At 37.9% G+C, this 20,680-nt stretch overlaps 2 protein-coding genes and 1 long non-coding RNA gene across 3 annotated transcripts; 2 read left to right on the forward strand and 1 right to left on the reverse strand.

The window, feature by feature from the left end:
* Positions 1-4,901: 4,901 nt before the first annotated feature.
* Positions 4,902-8,429, forward strand: LOC126617829 (probably inactive leucine-rich repeat receptor-like protein kinase At3g28040). Its single transcript, XM_050285888.1, has 2 exons — positions 4,902-6,688; positions 6,790-8,429. The coding sequence occupies exons 1-2, from the start codon at positions 5,136-5,138 to the stop codon at positions 8,264-8,266; spliced, it is 3,030 nt and encodes a 1,009-aa protein (XP_050141845.1). The 5' UTR covers positions 4,902-5,135; the 3' UTR covers positions 8,267-8,429.
* A 2,318-nt stretch (positions 8,430-10,747) lies between these two features.
* On the reverse strand, positions 10,748-15,622 carry LOC126617841 (eukaryotic translation initiation factor 3 subunit H). The gene is made up of 12 exons (XM_050285925.1): positions 15,464-15,622; positions 15,282-15,361; positions 14,911-15,027; positions 14,696-14,799; positions 14,387-14,453; positions 12,770-12,903; positions 12,552-12,600; positions 11,858-11,929; positions 11,674-11,775; positions 11,528-11,595; positions 11,163-11,315; positions 10,748-11,016 (listed from the first exon to the last, which is right to left on the reverse strand). Exons 1-12 carry the CDS (start codon positions 15,471-15,473, stop codon positions 10,959-10,961), a joined length of 1,014 nt encoding a protein of 337 aa, XP_050141882.1. The 5' UTR covers positions 15,474-15,622; the 3' UTR covers positions 10,748-10,958.
* Positions 15,623-17,593: 1,971 nt separating this feature from the next.
* LOC126617851 (uncharacterized) lies at positions 17,594-20,394 on the forward strand. The gene is made up of 3 exons (XR_007621555.1): positions 17,594-17,832; positions 20,049-20,118; positions 20,317-20,394. It is a non-coding gene; the product is annotated as an uncharacterized LOC126617851 (long non-coding RNA).
* The last annotated feature ends 286 nt before the right edge of the window (positions 20,395-20,680 follow it).

Raw genomic sequence — 20,680 nt, forward strand, 5'->3', positions numbered from 1 at the left:
CACATATATATTGAGCTTATGGTAGTACTAGTAATATATACATTTGAACATATATATGTGTGTGTTAGGGGTAATAATATGTGAGTAATAACATTTATTGATTTTATTTTGAATATTGTGGTACAAATTGTAAATATTTTGTAATAATAGGTCAATTACTTATATGCTTGGCAATCATTTTTAAATTTGGGTTTTATTTGGATGTTTATAACTAGGTGGATTTTTGTCTAGGAAATAAAAGTTGCAAGGGTCTATATCTAAAGAACCCTTTATTTAATCATAAGCTGTTAAACTTAGGTTCCAAGGACACAAGAAAATGAATAAATCTGTCGTTTGTGTTTCATTAAAATTTGAAAGATGCTTAGAGTGCAGAAAATATTCACTAAAAGTAGGAATTCCTCCTAATATTTTATCAGGCCAGAACAACACACATATTCGAAAGGAATCCTCGACCGGTTAAGGTTTGATTGAAATTTGGGAATTGAAGGGTAGTAAAAATGACAAATGAATACAAACAAAGAAACAATAATATACAAAATTAGGTAAAACATGAAAATAATGGATTACCAGCTAGCTTCTGGAACTCCTGAAACATACAAACACAACATATATTTAGTCTCAATCTGTTTTTTTTTTTTTGTTTTTTTTTTAATACAAGCTACACTAAAGGATGAAGGAATTGAACGCAAAATATTGGGTCCAGACAATGATGCCGGAAATTTTTGGGTGGGTTTGAGCCATTGTGGATGAGGTTCGGGTGGTCATAGAGGTTGGTTGCTACCTAAAAGGCTTTCCACGGATGCACTCAAGCCACTCTCTAGTTTCATGGTATGAATGCAATCGTGTAGCCGTTTCCAGCATATATATACTTTTCACTACTTGAGTTACAAATACCATTTATATTAGTAAGTGTTTTTCGAGTATGCAATATAATATTCTTGCATAAAAAGGACTCAAAAAGGGGAATATTTTACTACTCACAATGTAATATTTTTATCAAATCGTTCAATCTGCTGATATGCAAACAAGATTATTGGAGTTGGAATTATTATGTCTGAGATTATTAACTCTACCAAGTGGCAAGTGCAAGTGGTACTCAAAGTCTTTGTATTTTTCATCAAAGATATGTTTTTGCATGTATGCAAATTCACTTTCCTTATCAATAATAGTAAAAAATAATCTTCTGTGGAAAAAATGGACTGCATGCAGATGCAGCTGGTCCTGCATTTGCATTATTAGATATAATTTGGAAACGGAAAGTGAAGTAACGAGGCAACAAAGAAGCCGAAGCAAGCGACAAAGATAAAGAAAATTTGGCTTGGGATGCGGTTGGCAGGCACATGTAATTAGAAAGAACCCTAGACCCACTTTATGGACCCAAACTGTCGTAAGCTTGGGGCTTCAAATTTTCAATCTCTTATCTCTCATCAAACACTCTCTTCTTTCACGTTTAGGGAAATGTAAGATGATTCTGTTGTTAAATGTTTGAATCTTGATTATTAGTAAGACATACTTTTAGATATGTCAATACACTCGACATATATCGCATCTTACCCTCCAATACTCTATTGTGTCTTACTTTACTCCTTGTGCGGTTATCATCCATGTCCAATAATATTACTTTATTTCGTCAACGGGTGGAGAGAAAAGTCAGTTTCCTTGATGTGATAAAGGTTATGTAGTCTTTTTAAGCCGTTAATATAGGAGTAGATTAAAGAAATTGTGCGTTTCAATAACAATCTTGAGAAATTGAGCTATTTAGGGTTGCTAATAATGAAATTTGGGGTAATTATTCTTCTAAAAGTGTTTTTTTTTACGATTTCAGATGTCTTAAATGTGAAAATGAATTAAAAAAACAAAATAGTCACTACCACGTATGTCACAGCCCGTCCCAAATTATTGTTCTCGATGGTGTGAAAAGACGAAATTGCCCTTGGACGTTTTGTGTGGTTGTGCGGTTTAAGTTTAGAAGTGAACTAATACATTAAGTCCCTAATATTTTGGAACCAATTAGGACTTAGAGTTGTATGGTTTTGTGGTTGTTTGGAAGTCAAACAATTTTGGACCCCACACACACCTTCCCGTGTATTCTCTCTCTCCTCCCTCTCGATTTTCTTTTGTTTCCGTCAACTTTGTACGGATGAACTCCAAGCCTTCCATTTCAGGCATGGATCGAGATTGTAAAGATAACATTCAAACTCTTTGCATGCCTAGGAGTTGATTTATACCTGTATTTGGACTTAAAACCTTCGAAAACCCTAGTTCTCACGAACTCCGATTTAAATACTGTTTATGCACTAATTATTGTGAGGTTTTTAGGAGTTTTTAAGGGCATATGAAGCTTTGAATCATCCTCACGAAGCTCAGAGAAGAAAAATGGCATGATTTGGACGTTGGGAAATCAAGATATATGCATTTGAAGTTTGGCCGGAATTATCATGCTTTCTCCGGCGAGATCCCGTGATTTTTGGAGCTTGGAATTGGTAAGATATGTTCTATTCGTCCTAAACTTCAATTTGGTTCAAGTTTCATGGAATTTGGTTGAAAATTGACTGAGATATCAAGGTTTTTCAAATTCCCAATTTTCCGACGACGGCGATGGTGACGGTAGCCGGAGTTCGAATGTAGGGGATGACGGAATATTCCTAACGGCGTTGGTTAGTTTAACGGTTTCCGTTACTTTTTAACGGAATATTCCTAACGGGGTTAGGGGATTCCGTTAGGGTCCCTGTGCGTGGTCGCGCGTAGGGCCGTGCCCTTATCGGCGCGTGAAAGCTCTAAAAATTATTTTAAAAATTTGGGCGTGTTCGTGGAGTTGTGTAGGTCACGATGGTATATTTATATACCTTATTTGAGCAATGTATGAGAAGTTATTAGCTAGTATTGGTTATGTGCTTTAAATTAACGTTTTTATAGTTATTTCACATATAGGGGAGACTTATCCTGAGGATGAGCGCAGTCAAGGGCGACTCAAGGGCTACAACCCTTCGACATACCAGTGAGTGGGTTTTTGGCTTTCAGTATATATTTATATACTTGATATTTTCCCAGAAAATGTGTTTGAATGAAAGTATACTTTGAAATGCCATGCATACAAATTTATATTCAGCATATGAATTAGTATATGATGTTTGCATACATATAATTGTAGTGTTGTGGATGCTCAGGTAAGCCCAAGTGAGTTATGGAATTGTGAATGCGAATAATGGTTGTGATTATTTGAGAAGCATAGAGCTCATAAACCTGCACCTCGGGTGATTGTGATTTAGCCAGAGATAAGGTACATGCCTGTTTATGATGTCACCTCCCGCACCCTATGCTTACATTGGATCCTATTTAGGTGCACAGTCTTGTTATACAAACCATCATAGGTGGTTCCTACTCGCAGGTGACTAGCGAATTATCGCACAACTATTATGAAAGAGTAGCATTGAGCATAACTATATTTCACCCAGTTTTGTCGTACAGACCATTACAGTGGTTCCGACTTATGTGCACTGTAGTGCTGTATAGGTCACTTGCGGTGACTCTAGCTAGATTGACTAATGAGTTATAAATTTAGCCGTACAGACCTTGGCAGGGGTTCCGGCTAATATGTTATTTTCTATGAAATTATTATCACCTGAGTTACTTATTCTGTTTTATATTTTGGCTTGGCATACTTATGAATATGGTTATGTGAAGCATGAATTGATATATATATATATATATATATATATATACACACACACATATATACATATATATATTTATATTTCATTTCTAGGAGAATTATACATGTTTTACGGCGAGGGGTTAGAGCATTTGATAAATTAAATGATTTTGAAAAACTTTGGTTTTGCCCATTCACGTTTTCTATTTTGCACCCCTCCAGGTTTTAGGTAGACTTGTTGTTGGTGGCATTTGAGGATCTCGGCGGTTCTGACAAATTATATATTTAGTAGGACATCTTCTAGTACTTGTCCTACTAGACTGCACCTAGACTTTCTATGCTCTTATTAGGTGTATTTACACTTGTATTTCATTCCTAGCATTTTCTGCTTATTAGTGCACATTAATTAGCGTTCGGTTTATTTATTCGTATATTTCATATCCTTATCGTTTCCGCACTGTGCACATGGCTACGTCACCCTCACGTGACGGCCAGCACGCCTTGATCTTTGGTCGGGGTGTGTCAACGTAAGTGGAACTAGCAATTGCTTTAACTGTTGACGGAATGGGATAAAATGAGACACAAATAATGAGTATAAGGGTCAAAGTCAAAGAGAATAAAGTGTAAAGAGTAAAATGCTAGGAATACCATGTTTTTAGACCATAATTTGTAGACCAGATGATGTGTTGGTTAATGGTAAGATACATTCTTTAATAATTTATATAAAGAATCCAACCATCAACCATCATTTCATATAGTTTGCAAAATATGATTCAAATTTTCAAATAATGATCCTTCTAGTATCACCTTATTAATAATGTAATTATACGTGTAAATATTAGGTGGTACTTCGCACCTCCATTTCTCTCCCAACCAATATTGGTTAAAAATTCCAAAAAATACATGAAATAGTTTTAGCAAAATATAACTAAAAATGTTTCTTTTTTCCCATGGAAATCAAATGCTAACTTACTTCATGTTAGTTCTTCTTTGAATTTAAGTCATAGATTCATAGTCTGACAACAAAATACATGTTTTTTTTATTCCTAAGCTACACGTCTTCTGAAAAAGATGGTAGAAGAATATTATTTTTCACAGTTTTGCCTACTCACCCACCATTTTCATCTCATGGGCATTCACAAAGGACCATACAAACCCTATTTGGTGACGCAAGAAAATATTCTCTCTCTCTCTCTCTCTGTCTCTCTGTGACGACGACCGGTTTACACAAAAGTCCCAGTTTCACACCCACATTCTCCCTTTTCCCTCATTTTGGCCTTTACAAAGGAACCATTAATTAAACACTCCATTTGGTATTTGACAACTCTCTCTCTCTCGTGAGTTCACAGTAACTAATAATGCAATCGAACAGTCTTTCATGGCGGATTTTCCGTGAAGTACGTACGGTGTTCCACAAGTAAAAGCATCACTTTTTCCACAACTTCTGAAACCATCAGCATTAGAAACTGTATTCTCGTCAACAATGGCTTCTCTCGGATTCCTCCAACATATGCTGCCATCAATATTGATATTAGCATCTCTTCACGCCTGCATGGGAGACGCCACAGTTCCTTCACAGCTCAACAACGACGTTCTAGGCCTACTCGTCTTCAAATCCGACATCCATGATCCTTCCTCGTACCTCGCTTCATGGAATGAAGATGAGAACTCCCCTTGTTCTTGGGAATATGTACAATGCAATCCAGCCACCGGAAGAGTCTCTCAGCTGTCACTCGAAGGCCTAGGCCTAAAGGGAAAAATCGGAAAAGGGCTTCAGAACTTGCAAAATTTGAAGGTACTTTCTTTGTCAAGCAACAATTTCAGCGGAGACATTAGTCCGGAGAAGCTTGCTCTGCCTCCGAATCTCGAAAAGCTTAATTTAAGCCACAACAGTTTATCAGGATTAATTCCCACTAATCTTTTCAACATGAGCTCCATCAAATTTCTTGATCTTTCCGAGAACTCACTCTCAGGGCCACTCCCTGATAACCTGTTTGATAACTGCTTTTCGCTTCGCTATCTTTCGTTATCTGGTAACTTGCTTGAAGGTCCTTTGCCTAGCACACTGCCTAGATGCTCTTCTTTGAACAGTCTCAATCTCTCAAACAACCATTTCTCCGGTAACCCTGATTTCGCTTCTGGGATTTGGTCTTTGACAAGATTGCGCACTCTAGATCTTTCGAACAATGCCTTTTCCGGGTATGTGTCACAAGGGATATCAGCCGTACACAACTTGAAAGAGCTTCTGTTACAAAGCAATCACTTTTCGGGATCTTTGCCGGCGGATATAGGACTATGTCCTCACTTAGAGAAGATTGATTTGAGCTATAATATGTTCACTGATGCATTACAAGACTCACTTCAGAGGTTGAATTCTTTGACATTTTTCAGTCTGTCAGATAACATGTTTTCTGGTGATTTCCCTCAGTGGATTGGTAGCATGAGCAGCCTCAAATATTTGGATTTTTCGAACAATGGCTTCACCGGAACCCTCCCAACTTCAATGAGTGACCTCAGATCACTCAATTATTTGAGTTTGTCAAACAACAAACTTGTTGGTACTATTCCAACTTCTCTTGCTTACTGCAATGATTTGTCTGTGATTCGGTTGAGGGGTAACACTTTCACTGGAAGCATACCAGAGGGCTTGTTTAATCTGGGGTTGGAGGAAATTGACTTCTCCCACATGGGACTTACAGGTTCTATTCCTCCGGGTTCCAGCAAACTCTTCGAATCCTTAAGGATGTATGATTTGTCAAGCAACAATCTCAAAGGAAATATTCCGGCAGAAGTGGGACTTTTCTCCAACTTGAGGTACTTGAATTTGTCATGGAACAACCTTCAGTCAAGGATGCCTCCAGAGCTCGGCTTCTTTCAGAACTTAACGGTGCTAGATCTTCGAAACAGCGCCTTGTTCGGTTCTATCCCAGAGGATGTGTGTGATTCAGCAAGCCTGGCAATTCTCCAATTGGATGGAAACTCGTTGACTGGCTCAATTCCTGATGAAATTGGCAACTGCTCATCTCTCTATTTGATGTAAGTCTATGATCCCCTTTTTTTTCCCTAAATTTTTCCCATTTGCCTTTTTATTTACTTATGAATTTGAACTAAATGAAATGTGACATTTTTTGTTTCAGGAGCTTGTCACATAACAATTTAAGTGGTACTATTCCGAAATCCATTTCGAAGCTAAATAAGCTCAAGATTCTTAAATTGGAGTTCAATGAGTTGAGTGGAGAGATACCACAAGAACTTGGAAAACTAGAAAATCTACTTGCTGTGAACATATCATATAACAGGTTGGTAGGGAGGCTTCCTGCTGGGAGCGTATTTCAGAGCTTGGATCAAACTGCGCTGCAAGGAAATCTGGGAATTTGCTCACCGTTGTTAAAGGGACCGTGTACGATGAATGTGCCTAAGCCTCTTGTTCTAGATCCAACTGCGTACAACAACCAAATGGGCGGTCATAGACGCCATAACAAATCTGCAACATCCACAAAAGACCAGCGCCGCACCTTCCTTAGCTTATCTGCCATTGTGGCAATTTCAGCAGCTAGCCTGATTGTTTTGGGAGTGATTGTTATTAGTCTTCTGAATGCATCCGCAAGGAGGAGGCCTGCATTTGTGGAAACTGCCTTGGAGAGCATGTGTTCAAGCTCTTCACGTTCAGGTAGTTTGGCATCGGGGAAGCTCATTCTCTTCGACTCAAGGTCATCCCCGGAATGGATTAGCAGTCCTGAATCCCTACTCAACAAGGCCTCAGAGATCGGCGAGGGAGTCTTTGGAACAGTTTACAAAATTCCACTTGGAGCTCAAGGAAGAGTAGTTGCTATCAAGAGGTTGGTCACATCAAATATAATCCAGTGCCTTGAAGATTTTGATAGAGAGGTTAGAATTCTGGGGAAAGCAAGACACCCGAATCTAATCGCTCTAAAAGGGTACTATTGGACTCCACAGATGCAGCTGTTGGTAACAGAGTTTGCCACCAATGGCAGCCTTCAATCCAAACTCCATGAAAGACCTCATTCAAGTCCACCTCTTTCATGGGCTAATAGGTTCAAAATCTTGCTTGGAACAGCAAAGGGACTTGCTCAATTGCACCACTCATACCGCCCGCCAATCATCCACTACAACATCAAACCTAGTAACATCTTGCTCGATGAGAGTTACAACGCGAAAATATCAGACTTTGCACTGGCAAGGCTCCTGACAAAGATAGACCAGCATGTAGTGAGTAACAGATTTCAGAGTGCACTAGGTTATGTGGCGCCGGAACTGGCATGCCAGAGCTTAAGGGTGAATGAAAAATGTGATGTGTATGGTTTCGGCGTGTTGATTCTTGAGATCGTGACTGGGAGGAGACCTGTGGAGTATGGGGAGGACAATGTGGTAATACTGAATGACCATGTTAGGGTTTTGCTTGAGCAAGGGAATGCGTTGGGGTGCATTGATGTTAGCATGGGGTATTACCCAGAGGATGAAGTCCTACCAGTGCTTAAGTTGGCTTTGGTTTGCACCTCACAGATTCCATCCTGCAGGCCTACCATGGCAGAAGTTGTTCAAATTATGCAGATTATCAAGACCCCAATTCCACAAACAATGGAGGCTTACTGATTCGAACACGGGACGCATGGGTAGAAACCTCACATCCTATCCACTAGGATATTGGACCATATGCAATGTTTGTTTTTTCTGTGTATTTAATCAGTTTTTTCTAAGCTTGAATTGATATTCCATATGTTTTCAATGTGAATGGTTAGTGTCGTTGCAATGTGAATTTTTAAAATCGGTTTAGGAATCTTTTGCCTGGAAAGGTTACTCCCTTGTGACCGAAAAGTTACAGGTTTAAGTCGTGGACACAGTCTCTTTGCAAAGCAAATGTATGGCTGCGTACGATAGATGTTCCTCCCGCCCCCAACCCTTGCTGGGAGCCTTGTTGGCTCGGGGTTTAGAAATCTTGCACCTCAAGGAATTGTAGCACCAGTGGAAGAAATGAAAGTTTTATGTCCATTACATTTGATGGGTTTATTAGCTGAACTAAACTAGGTTTTACCATTCAAGATAGGATATACGATACAAGATTAAATGTGGTAAAGTAAATATTAAATTAGACTGGACTATACTGCACTCTTGCACTATTCGGATTTTTTTAAACTCGTTAGCACGATCAAGTTATGACTAATCTTAACCATTGTAAAAATTTAAAATGTTTACTTCAGTTTCATATAATGAGGGACAATCAAGTTCAGTTCAATATAATTCAAAATTTTATAAAGTGAACTTTTTTTTTTTTTTAACGAACGATTTAGTTACACTAAATATATCTAAACTACGAGAATAAGTTTCAAATTATTGTTCTTGTAACATTTGGAGCATCTCCATGATTCATCCACTAGAATTGTAACGCTAAAGACTTGTTCACGGGGTTTATACTGTTATACATGAACATGAGAGAGAGAAGGTTATCACAATGAAAGTGTGATTTTGGTAGATAAAAACAAAATTACATGTCAATATTTGGACGCTTTCGTTGTGGATGTGGGGTAGACCGTACGACATAACGTTTTCTTCACGGGTGACGTTACAGAAATCAATTTATATTATTATATGTTATCCTGTGGTATAAGTTGGGATTTGGACCATCTCCCGAGCTTAAAAAGTTGAGCCTCCTGAGCAAAGCACACGGGTCGTTAAATTTTGATTCAACGACTACAAACAGAAAATTCTTTTAAAAGTTATAATAATTATAATCGTTAGATCAAAATTCAACGGTCCATATGTTTTGCTCGGGAGGCTCATGATCCAAATCCATAAAGTTGTGTATAATAAATAATATCAAGGAATCTTGCATCATCGTTTCATCCCCCAATACAAAACCGGGAACAAGGTGAGCCAATTTGCTTACGTGGCTCGCCCGTGATTATTTTTCATCATTTTCTTTTAGGTAATACTAAGGCGATTCAATTTGTAATAATAAAATTTTAGAAATTAAAAGGCGTGAAAGTGATGATTGGTTTATTACTTAAATATTAATAAATATATTCATTCTTATTGGTGACACATCATTTAGTTAACAAATTTTGTCTTCAAATTTTATCTCCCTAGCATTACTCTTTTCTTTTCTCCATAAAATACTCCAAATATATATTGATGGGTGCAATAATGTGAAGGAAGATTATCTCCCCTCCTAATCTTTCTCCTCTTCTCTTCCCTCCTACTTGAACTGTTACGATTACGCCATGTTAACATCTTATATTAATTTTTTTTATAGAAACAATAAGACAAAAAACAATGTGGAAGAGGAGGGGAGGAAAGGGGATGAGAATAGGAAGGGAGAGAATCTTACTCCTAGTAATGTCGTGCCAAAAATGGGTGATAAGTAAATATGTCGGTTGCAAGGCACTTCTGTCTTGTTTGGTGGGCTGGATGGAACAGTTTGTGACTAAATTAAATGAACTTGTCTAGTTCATTGTTTATTGAGTGAGTTATAGCTACAAGCAATAGGATTTTCCTAATCCTCTCTTCCGAAAAGGAATAACATGAAATTCTTTTTCCTTTCCTCAGAGACCAAGAGATTGGATCTAGCTATAAAAAGAATGCTTGACTAATAACTAACACACTTCTTGGTCTTTGACCCCCTCAGTCACTACAAAACGCCCCCGAACAATGCAATGGGATGTGTATTTATCTATCTCTTGACTCGAAATAAGAACAGGTTTGAAAAAGGATCTTAAAGTGTCTAGGGTTGAGCCACGAGGGTCTCCTAACGCCTTCTTTTTTCTTGTCATCAAAGTTATTTCACAGACTTGTCATGGTCAGAAAGAAAAGAGGAACAAGCACACTTGCAGAACACAGTACAACAGAGATTTGTATGCTGCGTTCAGGAATGATGAATCACTCCGAAAAAAAATCTCTTTAACCGATTCTCATACATTAATTACAAGTCCTGTTTGACAAGTTCCTACCAATCCAACCACCCCTAAGGCCCAATCCCATCGAGCCCACCAAACCGGGCGATCAAGTTTAAGAATCAGTTTAGTATTGTTGTGGTTTTGTAAAAAAATAAAGCAACGATTAATTTGCAATTACAAACAATTTTCAGAGTAAAGGAAACGGAATCAGAATAGAATACGACCATCATCATCATACATCCGGGTCTAAAGGCATAAAATATTGCTCAAAACTTGACAGATTCGTAAAATTGAATCCAAGAAAATCTCTAAATGTTCATCATCTTATACAGGTAGAACAACAGAACAGGAAAGTTAATTCTCCTTACGACTAACATTTCAAACACTGCCTTACTTCAATTCTCGTGCAACGCTTTTGTCAAATACAATCTGCTGAAGCTCTGGCCAGTAACCCTGTAAATTGCACAATACGGTTAGAATTGCCAGAAGTACTACCATTAAGAATCATATGTAGTTATGAAAGTGCCATGCAAAACCACTTCCCCTCGCCCGAAAAAACAAGAGGATAGCGTCTACCGGCCACAAAATTTGCAACATACCCATTAATTTGGTTGCAGTAGTTTGAGATCTGATTGGTTATGAGAAAGCTATCCAAACGTGAAGGCTCGGGTAGTGGCTTGAAAACAGGGTTTGAAGGATCCTCCTCAGGTAGAGGTTCATCTCCTGCGGCCTTTCGTGCCATATTCTCCAACCTATGAAACACAGAAGAGGAAACTGAATGACTAGTACACAAAAAACTGTAAAGCGAACAAACACATGCCAATCACATATAATAAAACCATTAAAAAGCAACGTTGACGCCAATCAACATGTAAAATCCCAAAAAAAACGAAACCAAACACCATAATAACGAATCTATCAAATACCATGAATAAAAGAATCCATTTCAAATGAAATATATTACCTTCTCTTTTGGATCCATGCTTGCTGTTGGGCTTGCTGACGTGACAGGTTCCTGTAATAGTATTGGAACTGGAAGACAAGACACAAATTAAGACATGCAAATGAGCAATCATAACATGAGAACACTCAGATAAGGAGAAGACAAACCTTCTGCTGTTCCATTGACAAATCATCCATGCATTCAATGAGAAATTCCATATTCCTCTCCAGAAATGGGCTTGTGGATAATTGCAGACGGTCGTAATCACACTAAAACAGCAAATAGATATAATAAGTACTAAGATAATTTCAAGACTCGTATAGAATTTCTCATAAAATATCATATACAAACCTGGACAACAGGTGTATCAGCTTCCAGCTCAGTCATAAAGGCACTGATAAGTGCAGAATTCGAAACTTTGATCTGTCAAGTCCAAGCAGCATAAATATCAAATGAAAATAGTAAAACCGTGCACAACCTTCAGACAAACGTCAGGCAAAAAAAAAACAAATGAAAAAAGAGGCACCAAAATCACCACCCTTTATTAGGAAAACTGGAGAGCATGAAATATTCATGTTAGACCACATAACTTGATAACAAACAATGAACACATCTGAGATCTTTATTCTGGTTTTTTAAGAGTAACCCAAGAGCGCATCATCCTTTTTGGTCCTTAAAGTTTTCAACAACTTAAAGAACAAAATTATTGGAACAATAACAAGTTTGTTTTTTAAAAGCATACTAAAAGATATGCTAGACCTAAAATACTTAAAAAGAACTACTTCTCTTATCAAAAAGAAAAAGTACTACTTCTAACAATTATCTGACTACTTTTCCAGTACAGGTGACTGGCATGACCATCAATAAGTGTCTCTGACTAGTAGTTCCACGTATTGAATAAATGACAGGTTAATTGCGACCATTCATTCAAAAGTTGAAAAGTGATATTACAGAGAAATTAAACAAATAGGTCTTGATATAAAAGCAAAGGATCTATAGACTGTATTATCCTAGTGCACGAAATAATCCAGTTCAACAAACTTACAGGTATTTCTTCAAAAATATCCACCCATGATAGGTTTTTCTCCCTCAACCTAATACCACAAAACAAATAACAAAATGAGTTTCCATACATTACTATAGGTTTTTTTGGTAAAAATTAGTATAGGTTTTACTAGCAACAACAACAACAAAGCCTTTTCCCATTAAGTGGGGTCGGCTAAGTATAGGTTTTAATAGCACTGAAAAAAAATGATATCATACTTCTCTCCTGTAAAATTGTTAGTGCGGTAGAGATCCATGAATGAATCGGAAAGCTTCAGTGCCTTGAGTGCTAAAACACCTTGATTGGACTTCAATGGATCATAAATTATGCACACACAACGTCTGATATTTTCCTACAAACACAAAAAAAAAATTATGCAAAGACATAAGTAATTAAGTGAAACAACAGCCATGTTAAAGAAAAAAAATACAAAAATAACATGATCAGGTATGCAGTAGAAACTAAAGCACGCATAATCACTTTTAGCTGCTTTCTTTTTTGCAAGCCCAAGGCTACAGCAGTGCTTATTAATGCCAAAACAAGAGGTTTGGCCAAAAACACAAGTCTCCATGATAGAGTTTTTCCAATATTGATATTTTAGTCAAACACTCTAATTGACTTTCATTCAATGGAGTATGGTATCATTTTCGCACCTAACAAACTTCAAACAACATCGAAACCAAATTTACATTTGGTTAAAACTAGAGGTATCTGTTATAAACTCAAAATATACCAATTAGTATTTAATATGCATATAGGAAATTGTTGAAGTGCAAGAATCAGTGAGCAGACCTGTGAGAGGGCTTTCAAATGCTCACACATGAGCATTCAAACTGCCTCACATGTCTGCCTGCATCACATGTTCACCAGAACTAGCTTTATGTGTGTGTTGCATAAAGCCAGTTTTGGTGAACATGAGTTGCATCAAAGATCAGTGTCCCTCATACAAACATCTCTGGATCAAGAGGTTGCACCTTCACACCACTACCACCCTTATTTTCAATGCCTTGGACATTGCTCATGAAATTAAGACTAGACAAATGGGCTGAAATGTAACAGCAAAGAGCCAATTTTTTTAGGCAGATAACAATCAAACTTTTGATAGCAATGACCGCTTTAATACAATCAAAATCTGCAAACAACCAACCAGTCCATTTTCAGAACCTTGCAACTTTATTTGAATGCCAAAATAGAGAAACCATCCAACCCCATGGAACTTTATATTTCTTTCTATCACCTAAGCTCCTCCTCAAAGAACATCTCTTCTCCCTACTTTATTCTATTAAAGTCTTTTGGTTTGTTAAATGCTACTTAGCAGTGTGGCTACTGGATAGCACTACACTCTTCCTCTCTTTTCTAAAAAAAGAGCAAATGCATTTCACAAGCTTGTCAAAAAAATTCTTCTTTGTCATTTTGCATTCTCAATACCCTATATTCTTCTATATTTAACATCCTATGATGCAAACTTTTGAAGACTCTTCCAGTACAATAAAAAAAACACAAAATAAAAATAAACTGGCTTTGCCGCTGAATCCTTAACCGGATTCAACAAAACCACCTATGACTGACCCACGCATCCATGCAAAAATTAACTTACAAATTCTAAAATCCTCCTACAACTAAATGGTTTCAAAACTATCATCAGAGTTGAAATCCAACCACAAAAACACTTGGAGGCAGATTTCTAAATCACATAGATGTACAGCTTCTTAAATTTCAGTAACTCAAATTAGCCATAAACTCTTTTCTGTGGGGTTATGACTGCCACAAACAATGTGAGTAAATGAAAGAAGTGAATGTACATGCAACTAAAATAATAATTGCAAAATCATTACCTGGTAGTTCATGAACGTCTCGATCAGCTCCACTGTTTGAAAAGAACCCAACAATGTAGATTGGTACCTAAAAAACATTAGTAAAGACAGTTATATATTGCACAGGACAAAAAGAAAGTGAGAAACTTACGACCAACATCTTCCCTTTTCACACTCGACTCTCAATTACTCAAAGAGCTTCATACATCACAGTGTATACTACACACATGTGGGCTACTGATGAATATTACAAAACACAAAACTTGACACCTTTTTGGCATGCTTTGTTTCTCTAATGAAGCAATAATTTGACAAATCAAAACTACTTACCATCCAACAGTGTTGTTGTCAACATTAACCTCTCTCAAACATCTCATCATCTCAAGCTGGTAATTGGCGCCATCAGCTTCAATTTCTTCATCCTCCTCTCTGACCTGAACAAAAAAGTTACACATATAGCGGAATATTTTGATAACAAGAGAGGAGGGAAGAAAGACATTCAGATATAAAAAATAAAAAAACCAGAAGCTCCTGCATCTACATACCGGGAAGGGGAAACAATTAGTAACTTCGAGAACGCTGCCAACATCTAACCCAAGAAGTTGCCCCGTGACCAAAGCCGGCGAAAACTCCTTGCAGTGTTTGATTATCTTCAAGATAACCTGTTTTTCGAAAAAACCAAAAACCACATTAAACCCAACAATTCGGCAACCCACCAAGCCCAGTTCCAGTAGCAACCAACAGGGATTTCACAAAACAAATATTATCTCAAAAATTGATCGATTCGAATGATGTTAACAAAATTTGAGCTGGGGTTTTTATTTTTCCCCAAAATTACAAACAAATTCGATATCATCGTTCTACAGCAGTACAGTAGCAGAAGAACAATAAAAAGTCAGAAATCGTAGAGCTTTACCAGTCCCTCGATCTGAACGACTCTGAGAGGAGAAGCAACCTCTTCGGTCGCCGCCACCTGAAGAAACGATCTTGCTCCCGCTGTACAAACCAACAAAATCCAAACCCAAAATTTACACATACAGCAGAGAAAACAGACATTGAAATTTACAGATAAAATTACAGGTGGGGAATTGTACGTACGGGTCGCCATGTTGTCAAGTCGCGGAGGCAGCAGAAGAAAGGAAGAGAGACGGAGACGACGGAGACGACGGAGCAGTAAGAAGATGGGAAGCCTTGTGTGTCTCTCTCTCAAGCGCGGAGGAACCTCTATGTAAATTGAATGTGATATATAAACCCTAGCTGTCGACGGATTATATTATTGGGCCTTCCTTGCCCATAGGGCCTAATGGGCTCCGAGAAGTCCAAACTCCCTTAGGGAACTCTGATCCTCTCCGAATCCTTCTATCCGGAGCCTGCGGACGTTTAATCTTGATGGTCGGTCTTCAATGGAATATATTTTGTAATTTGTAGTTTCTGCTTTAGAGATATGAAGGTGAGTTTTCTAGCAAACACGGTGACCAAAAGTACATGAACAGCCATGATAAAACGGTCAGTTGGCTCTGCATGGAAAGAATCCGGCGAGGAGTCCGAGTTTAAGGGTGCAAGTTGGAATATGGTTTTTTATTCCGACAATTACACTTCTGAATTTTAAGTTTGAAAATTCTGAATTCAACAGATTGAAATGCAAGTAAAGTTTTTGAGAATCTCAAATTTTCAATCTGAATTTTTTCCTAGTTTTTATGAATTTGTTCCGATAAATAAATTTCTCACATATTACGATTTTAGTTAATTATTGAACTTATGTATTTTGTAATCAACTTTTGTATTTTATTGTTGGTTTTAGTCACTAACTATTCATTTTTTATATTAATTAAACATACTTGTATAATAAAAAGGATAAACATGCTTAGTATACCACTTAATTAAGTAAATTTACACATAACATACCAAATATTAATAAAGAACAATAAATTGCATGTAAAAAAAGTTCGAAATATTCAAAAACCTATCAAATAAATGAATTCCTTAATTATGTTTCGAAATTTTTGAGATTACTCTAATTTTGAAAATTCTAAATTTGAAAATTGTAATATTCTGATCCGATCTGATTTCAAAATTTTGGAATGGAAATCCTATCCTTCTAAAAATGTTATTACTGACAACTGCCTTTTTAGACCTTTCCCAAGCCATGGAAGATTTTGCAGATGTAGATATGGACCTCCCAGTTGCCAATTAAATCCTCCTCACCAACCAAAACCGCGCCTAACATAGTGATCGCGACTTTCCGGCATGCAAATTCAGTAACTCATGCAAGATTGTCCTTCCTGACCGCCGCAAAACCACCAAGACTATTTTCTCACCATTTCTCCAGCCCCACGCTTCACTTGCATAAGTCGCGCACCAATTAAATATTCAACTTGGCGGCCTTGTTCTTCTCACAATGGATGTATCTTCGAAGCAAAGTAAAGATGATCAGCAATCAACATCGTTATACTAACACAAGGTGCATAATTTGGGAAGCAGAGCACGGAGATTATTGAGTACAAAGTCAACACAAACCTATAGACCTGATAGTTCATTACCTTCTTGGTTATCGCTGATCATTAGGAGAATGCCACTTAAAAATAAATAAATAAAAGGAAAAAAAAAACCCTACCTGCACAGGCTGGGGGTAGGTCATATGTAACAACCCATCCCTAATTTTACGATTTTATTAATTTTAATGGAGTGATTTGACGAAAATGCCCCTGAGGTGAGTTTGCTGACTTTCGTTGACCGTTATTTGGTGACATGTACAAGCTACTATTTTATTGTATTCTTGAAGTACTCGATGGTACGAACGCGTAGGCGCAAACAAAATCAAAATCAAAATCAAAGCTACGGTTAAAATTTTACATAACTACGATCGGAAATGGTGTTTTAGTATTTTCACGTTTATGGGAGATAATTTGATTTTGTTTTTTTTTTGGCCTTGGGTTGTGTACCATGTAGGGCCCACACCCCATACTCATCCCTCATTCATATGTCTTCCAACTCTCTCGGACACCTTAGTCTTTCTCTTTCTCTCTTCCAACTCTCTTTTTCCCTCATCGCTCACTCTCCCCCATCTTTTTTTGTCTCAGCCCTCACCATAACTCTCTTTTTTTCAAACCCTCTCTATCATTCTCCCTTTCTACAAATGCGGAGTCGCCGAAGTACCATGATGCCCATCAACGTCACGGCAGATCACCATTCATCTATGAAGCTAAAACCGAATGGACAAAGCCTCGAGCTCTCTCATCTCTCTCTCCATCTCGTCTCTGCACTCTCTATAAATTGTAATCTTGAACCGCCATCACTCGCCGACCTCGACGAGCCAAACCATCAAACTACCACCATACCTTGTTATTCCTCATTGTTGTTAAGCTCACACCGTGAACATCAAACCCAGACGTGGAACTTGCACTGCATAGTGGCCATTGCCGTTGTTCATCATCTTATCCGACGAGTTCTCGTCAATTTCGACTAAGGTAAGGTCGAGAACATTAGATTTAACTTCTCTCATCGAAATTATGGATGTGTGACTCAATTTAGGCATTTTGGTGAAGGGTTGACGTTGAAATACCTCAAAAGAAGAAAATTCTGCAGTTTTTCCAAACAAGGGTCTGTGACCATCTGACCACCTTTAGAACATTTTTCTGGTCAAGGCCGACCATAGCTCGGCCCCATTTTGATATGGTTTTGTACATTTCTAGCTAGGGCTGGTTCGGGTCGGGATCCCAAATCGAAACCCCCAACCTGAATCTCAAATCAAAACATTTCGGGATGAGATTTTATATCCCAAAACCGATACTTGAAATATGTAATTCCCCAAATTAGGGATACCCAAAACTGTTTCGGGATTTCGGGATACCCGAAACTATTTCCCATTCGCAATCTACAGAACATAACATTTCATTTCCTCTACTCTTTACATTTTCCCTCAGTTTCTCAGTAACCAAACAAGCAGCATTATTCACAATAACACAGATACAGACCGAGCTCTTTGTGTCCTACGCAAGCCAGACAATGGAGAAGTGGCCCTACCAGAGCTTGCTCTACACCACATAGTAGCCATTCTTGAAGGAGTCCCCAATAGAGATGGTGTGGTAGCCTCCCTTCTTGTAATCCGATGTATAATCGCTGAGCTCATCCAGGTCATCCGCCATTGGAATTGGGAAATTAGGGTTAATCTTCATTGAGAAAGCCCACTGAGGTGTATTGGAACAAAGACTAATAAAGAAAGTTGATTGAAAATGTGGGGAGTGGGAATGACCTTGGCGGAAGGGAATTGGAGCAAACGATGGCAGCACCAACATGATGGGTGCAGCATCGGGGGAGTGAGAGTGAGCGACTGAGAGTCTGGGAGAGTCTGAGGGAGTGAGGAATACAAAAGACCTAACTCACATGGACGGTTGGATTAGATCTTAACTAATCCAACGGTCCAAGTAATTTCTAATTATAAATTAAAAATAAATAAAAATATATATAATCTTCGGTTCGATTCAGGATTACTTAACACTCTCAAAGATGTGGCTGAATCCCAAACCGAAATTTTCGGGATTGGTTCGGTTTCGGGAAATTCGGTTAGAGCATTTTTCGGTCAAATTTCGGGACAGTTCGGGATTTTCGGGAAAAAATTCCACCCCTATTTCTAGCTTCATATTGACTTTTGAATCATCGAATTTGGTTAAGAATCAATCTTGAAATGAGCTCTAAAAGTTAGGAAGAAAATTTGCAAAATTTGGAAACCGCGAAGAAGGCACGTGGCACGCGTGATGGTCGATGCGTGGCTGCATGTGTAGCCACCTTGTGGCAGCACGTGGAGGAACCCGAGGTCCCTCCTTAAGTTTCTCAACGTACCAAATATGAATCCGCCCTCCGTTTTTCGAAATTTGACCGTTTTAAAATAGTTCATTTATTAGTCGTACTTTGTACGAAAACGCATTTATACGTTAGTACGTTATATTTACATAAATGGTTTCATTTCTAGGTGGTAGGTTCGACCCAACGACATGATTTGTAAGTGGGTCATTTCTTTTATGTAGTATATATTTATTTGTTGGTTTCCATTTATATATTTCATAAAGAATTTGCTACGATACACATAGATTAGCTTAACGTTTATAAGATTTAGCACGTTGATAGAAACTATGTAATTATTCTGAATCACGCGGGATGCACAACTATGCATACTATTATGGGTTGTCTTAATTATATTTGCAACCATGAATAGTATTATGTTGACTAGACTTATCGAATCACTGCGGCATGATTATATTTACGTTATCTGCTTATCGTTGTTGCATCGGTGTTAGTACTCGCCCGAGACCAAGGCCAATCTTTCACGTGTATGTTCACATCGCACTGTACGTTCACTTTGGATTCATTGAAGGTGCCAGTCATGTCCTATATTGCTGTAGGCAATTAGGACTCGTGTGTCAGCATGTGTCGATGAGCACTCGATATGATATGTTTGCTTATGCGAGATTATGTGATTACGGACATCATGTGTTTATTTACGAAATATTATGACATATTGAATTCTTGAGATATTGCATGCTACAGTAAGTATTTTCTTATTATACGTAGTATTTATATTTTAGAAACTATACTTATTTTACGGCAATGGGTTATTATGTTTTCGAAAAGGTTTTTACAAAGATTTATTTTTAGGCTCACTCACCCTTATTTTTCGCCCCTCCAGGTTTTAGTGCTGAGATTTCGGGTCGAAGAGGATTCTTGGAAAATCTTGGTATAGGTGGTTACCTTCGATGGTATGATTCTCATCCTACTTTACTATACTTTACTTATACTCTGACATCACGTGTGAAATGGGTTCATTCCCGCTCACAAGTGCACTCTTATATTTAGGCACTTTTAGGTTTAAATTTATTCATATTTTCCACATCACTACATTTTATGGCTTCGGCACCCTCCTAGTGTCAGCCAACACAACTCAATTTGGAGTCCAGATGAACATTCCAGGTCGAGGTGCATCATCATATGACTCCATGTGTATAAGACCCAACAACCATCTATGTCTACAAAGCTCCTCTAAGCACTTGGAGACATATGCGCCACTTTTCATACTTGAAGTCATGAAGTCCTCACTCTTAGTAGCTCGACGCCATTCTTTGAGTTTCTTGGTCACCTTAGCACATAGCACGCTAGTCACTGTGCCTACACGCCCAGCAGACAACATATCGACACTCTGCCTAAACATGCCATGACAATGGACTTACTCACTTTGCTGCTCTAGAATAAAAGACGGGCCATGCCCAAAATGAAGGAAAAACTTTATTAAATTAAGATCATTTGAGCAACATATGCATTAAA

Source organism: Malus sylvestris, chromosome 4, assembly GCF_916048215.2.
Source record: "Malus sylvestris chromosome 4, drMalSylv7.2, whole genome shotgun sequence".
Lineage (NCBI taxonomy): Eukaryota > Viridiplantae > Streptophyta > Magnoliopsida > Rosales > Rosaceae > Malus > Malus sylvestris.

What these genes read in the sequence shown, in the direction of transcription:
- LOC126617829 (XM_050285888.1), top strand. Translation starts at nt 5,136, where the DNA reads ATGGCTTCTCTCGGATTCCTCCAACATATGCTGCCATCAATATTGATA. An exon ending in TGCTCATCTCTCTATTTGAT is followed by an intron (nt 6,689 to 6,789) that starts GTAAGTCTATGA and finishes TTTTTGTTTCAG; the next exon opens with GAGCTTGTCACATAACAATT.
- LOC126617841 (XM_050285925.1), bottom strand. An exon ending in TCGTTCAGATCGAGGGACTG is followed by an intron (nt 15,028 to 15,281) that starts GTAAAGCTCTAC and finishes TTCGAAAAACAG; the next exon opens with GTTATCTTGAAGATAATCAA. An exon ending in GACAACAACACTGTTGGATG is followed by an intron (nt 14,454 to 14,695) that starts GTAAGTAGTTTT and finishes AATGTTTTTTAG; the next exon opens with GTACCAATCTACATTGTTGG.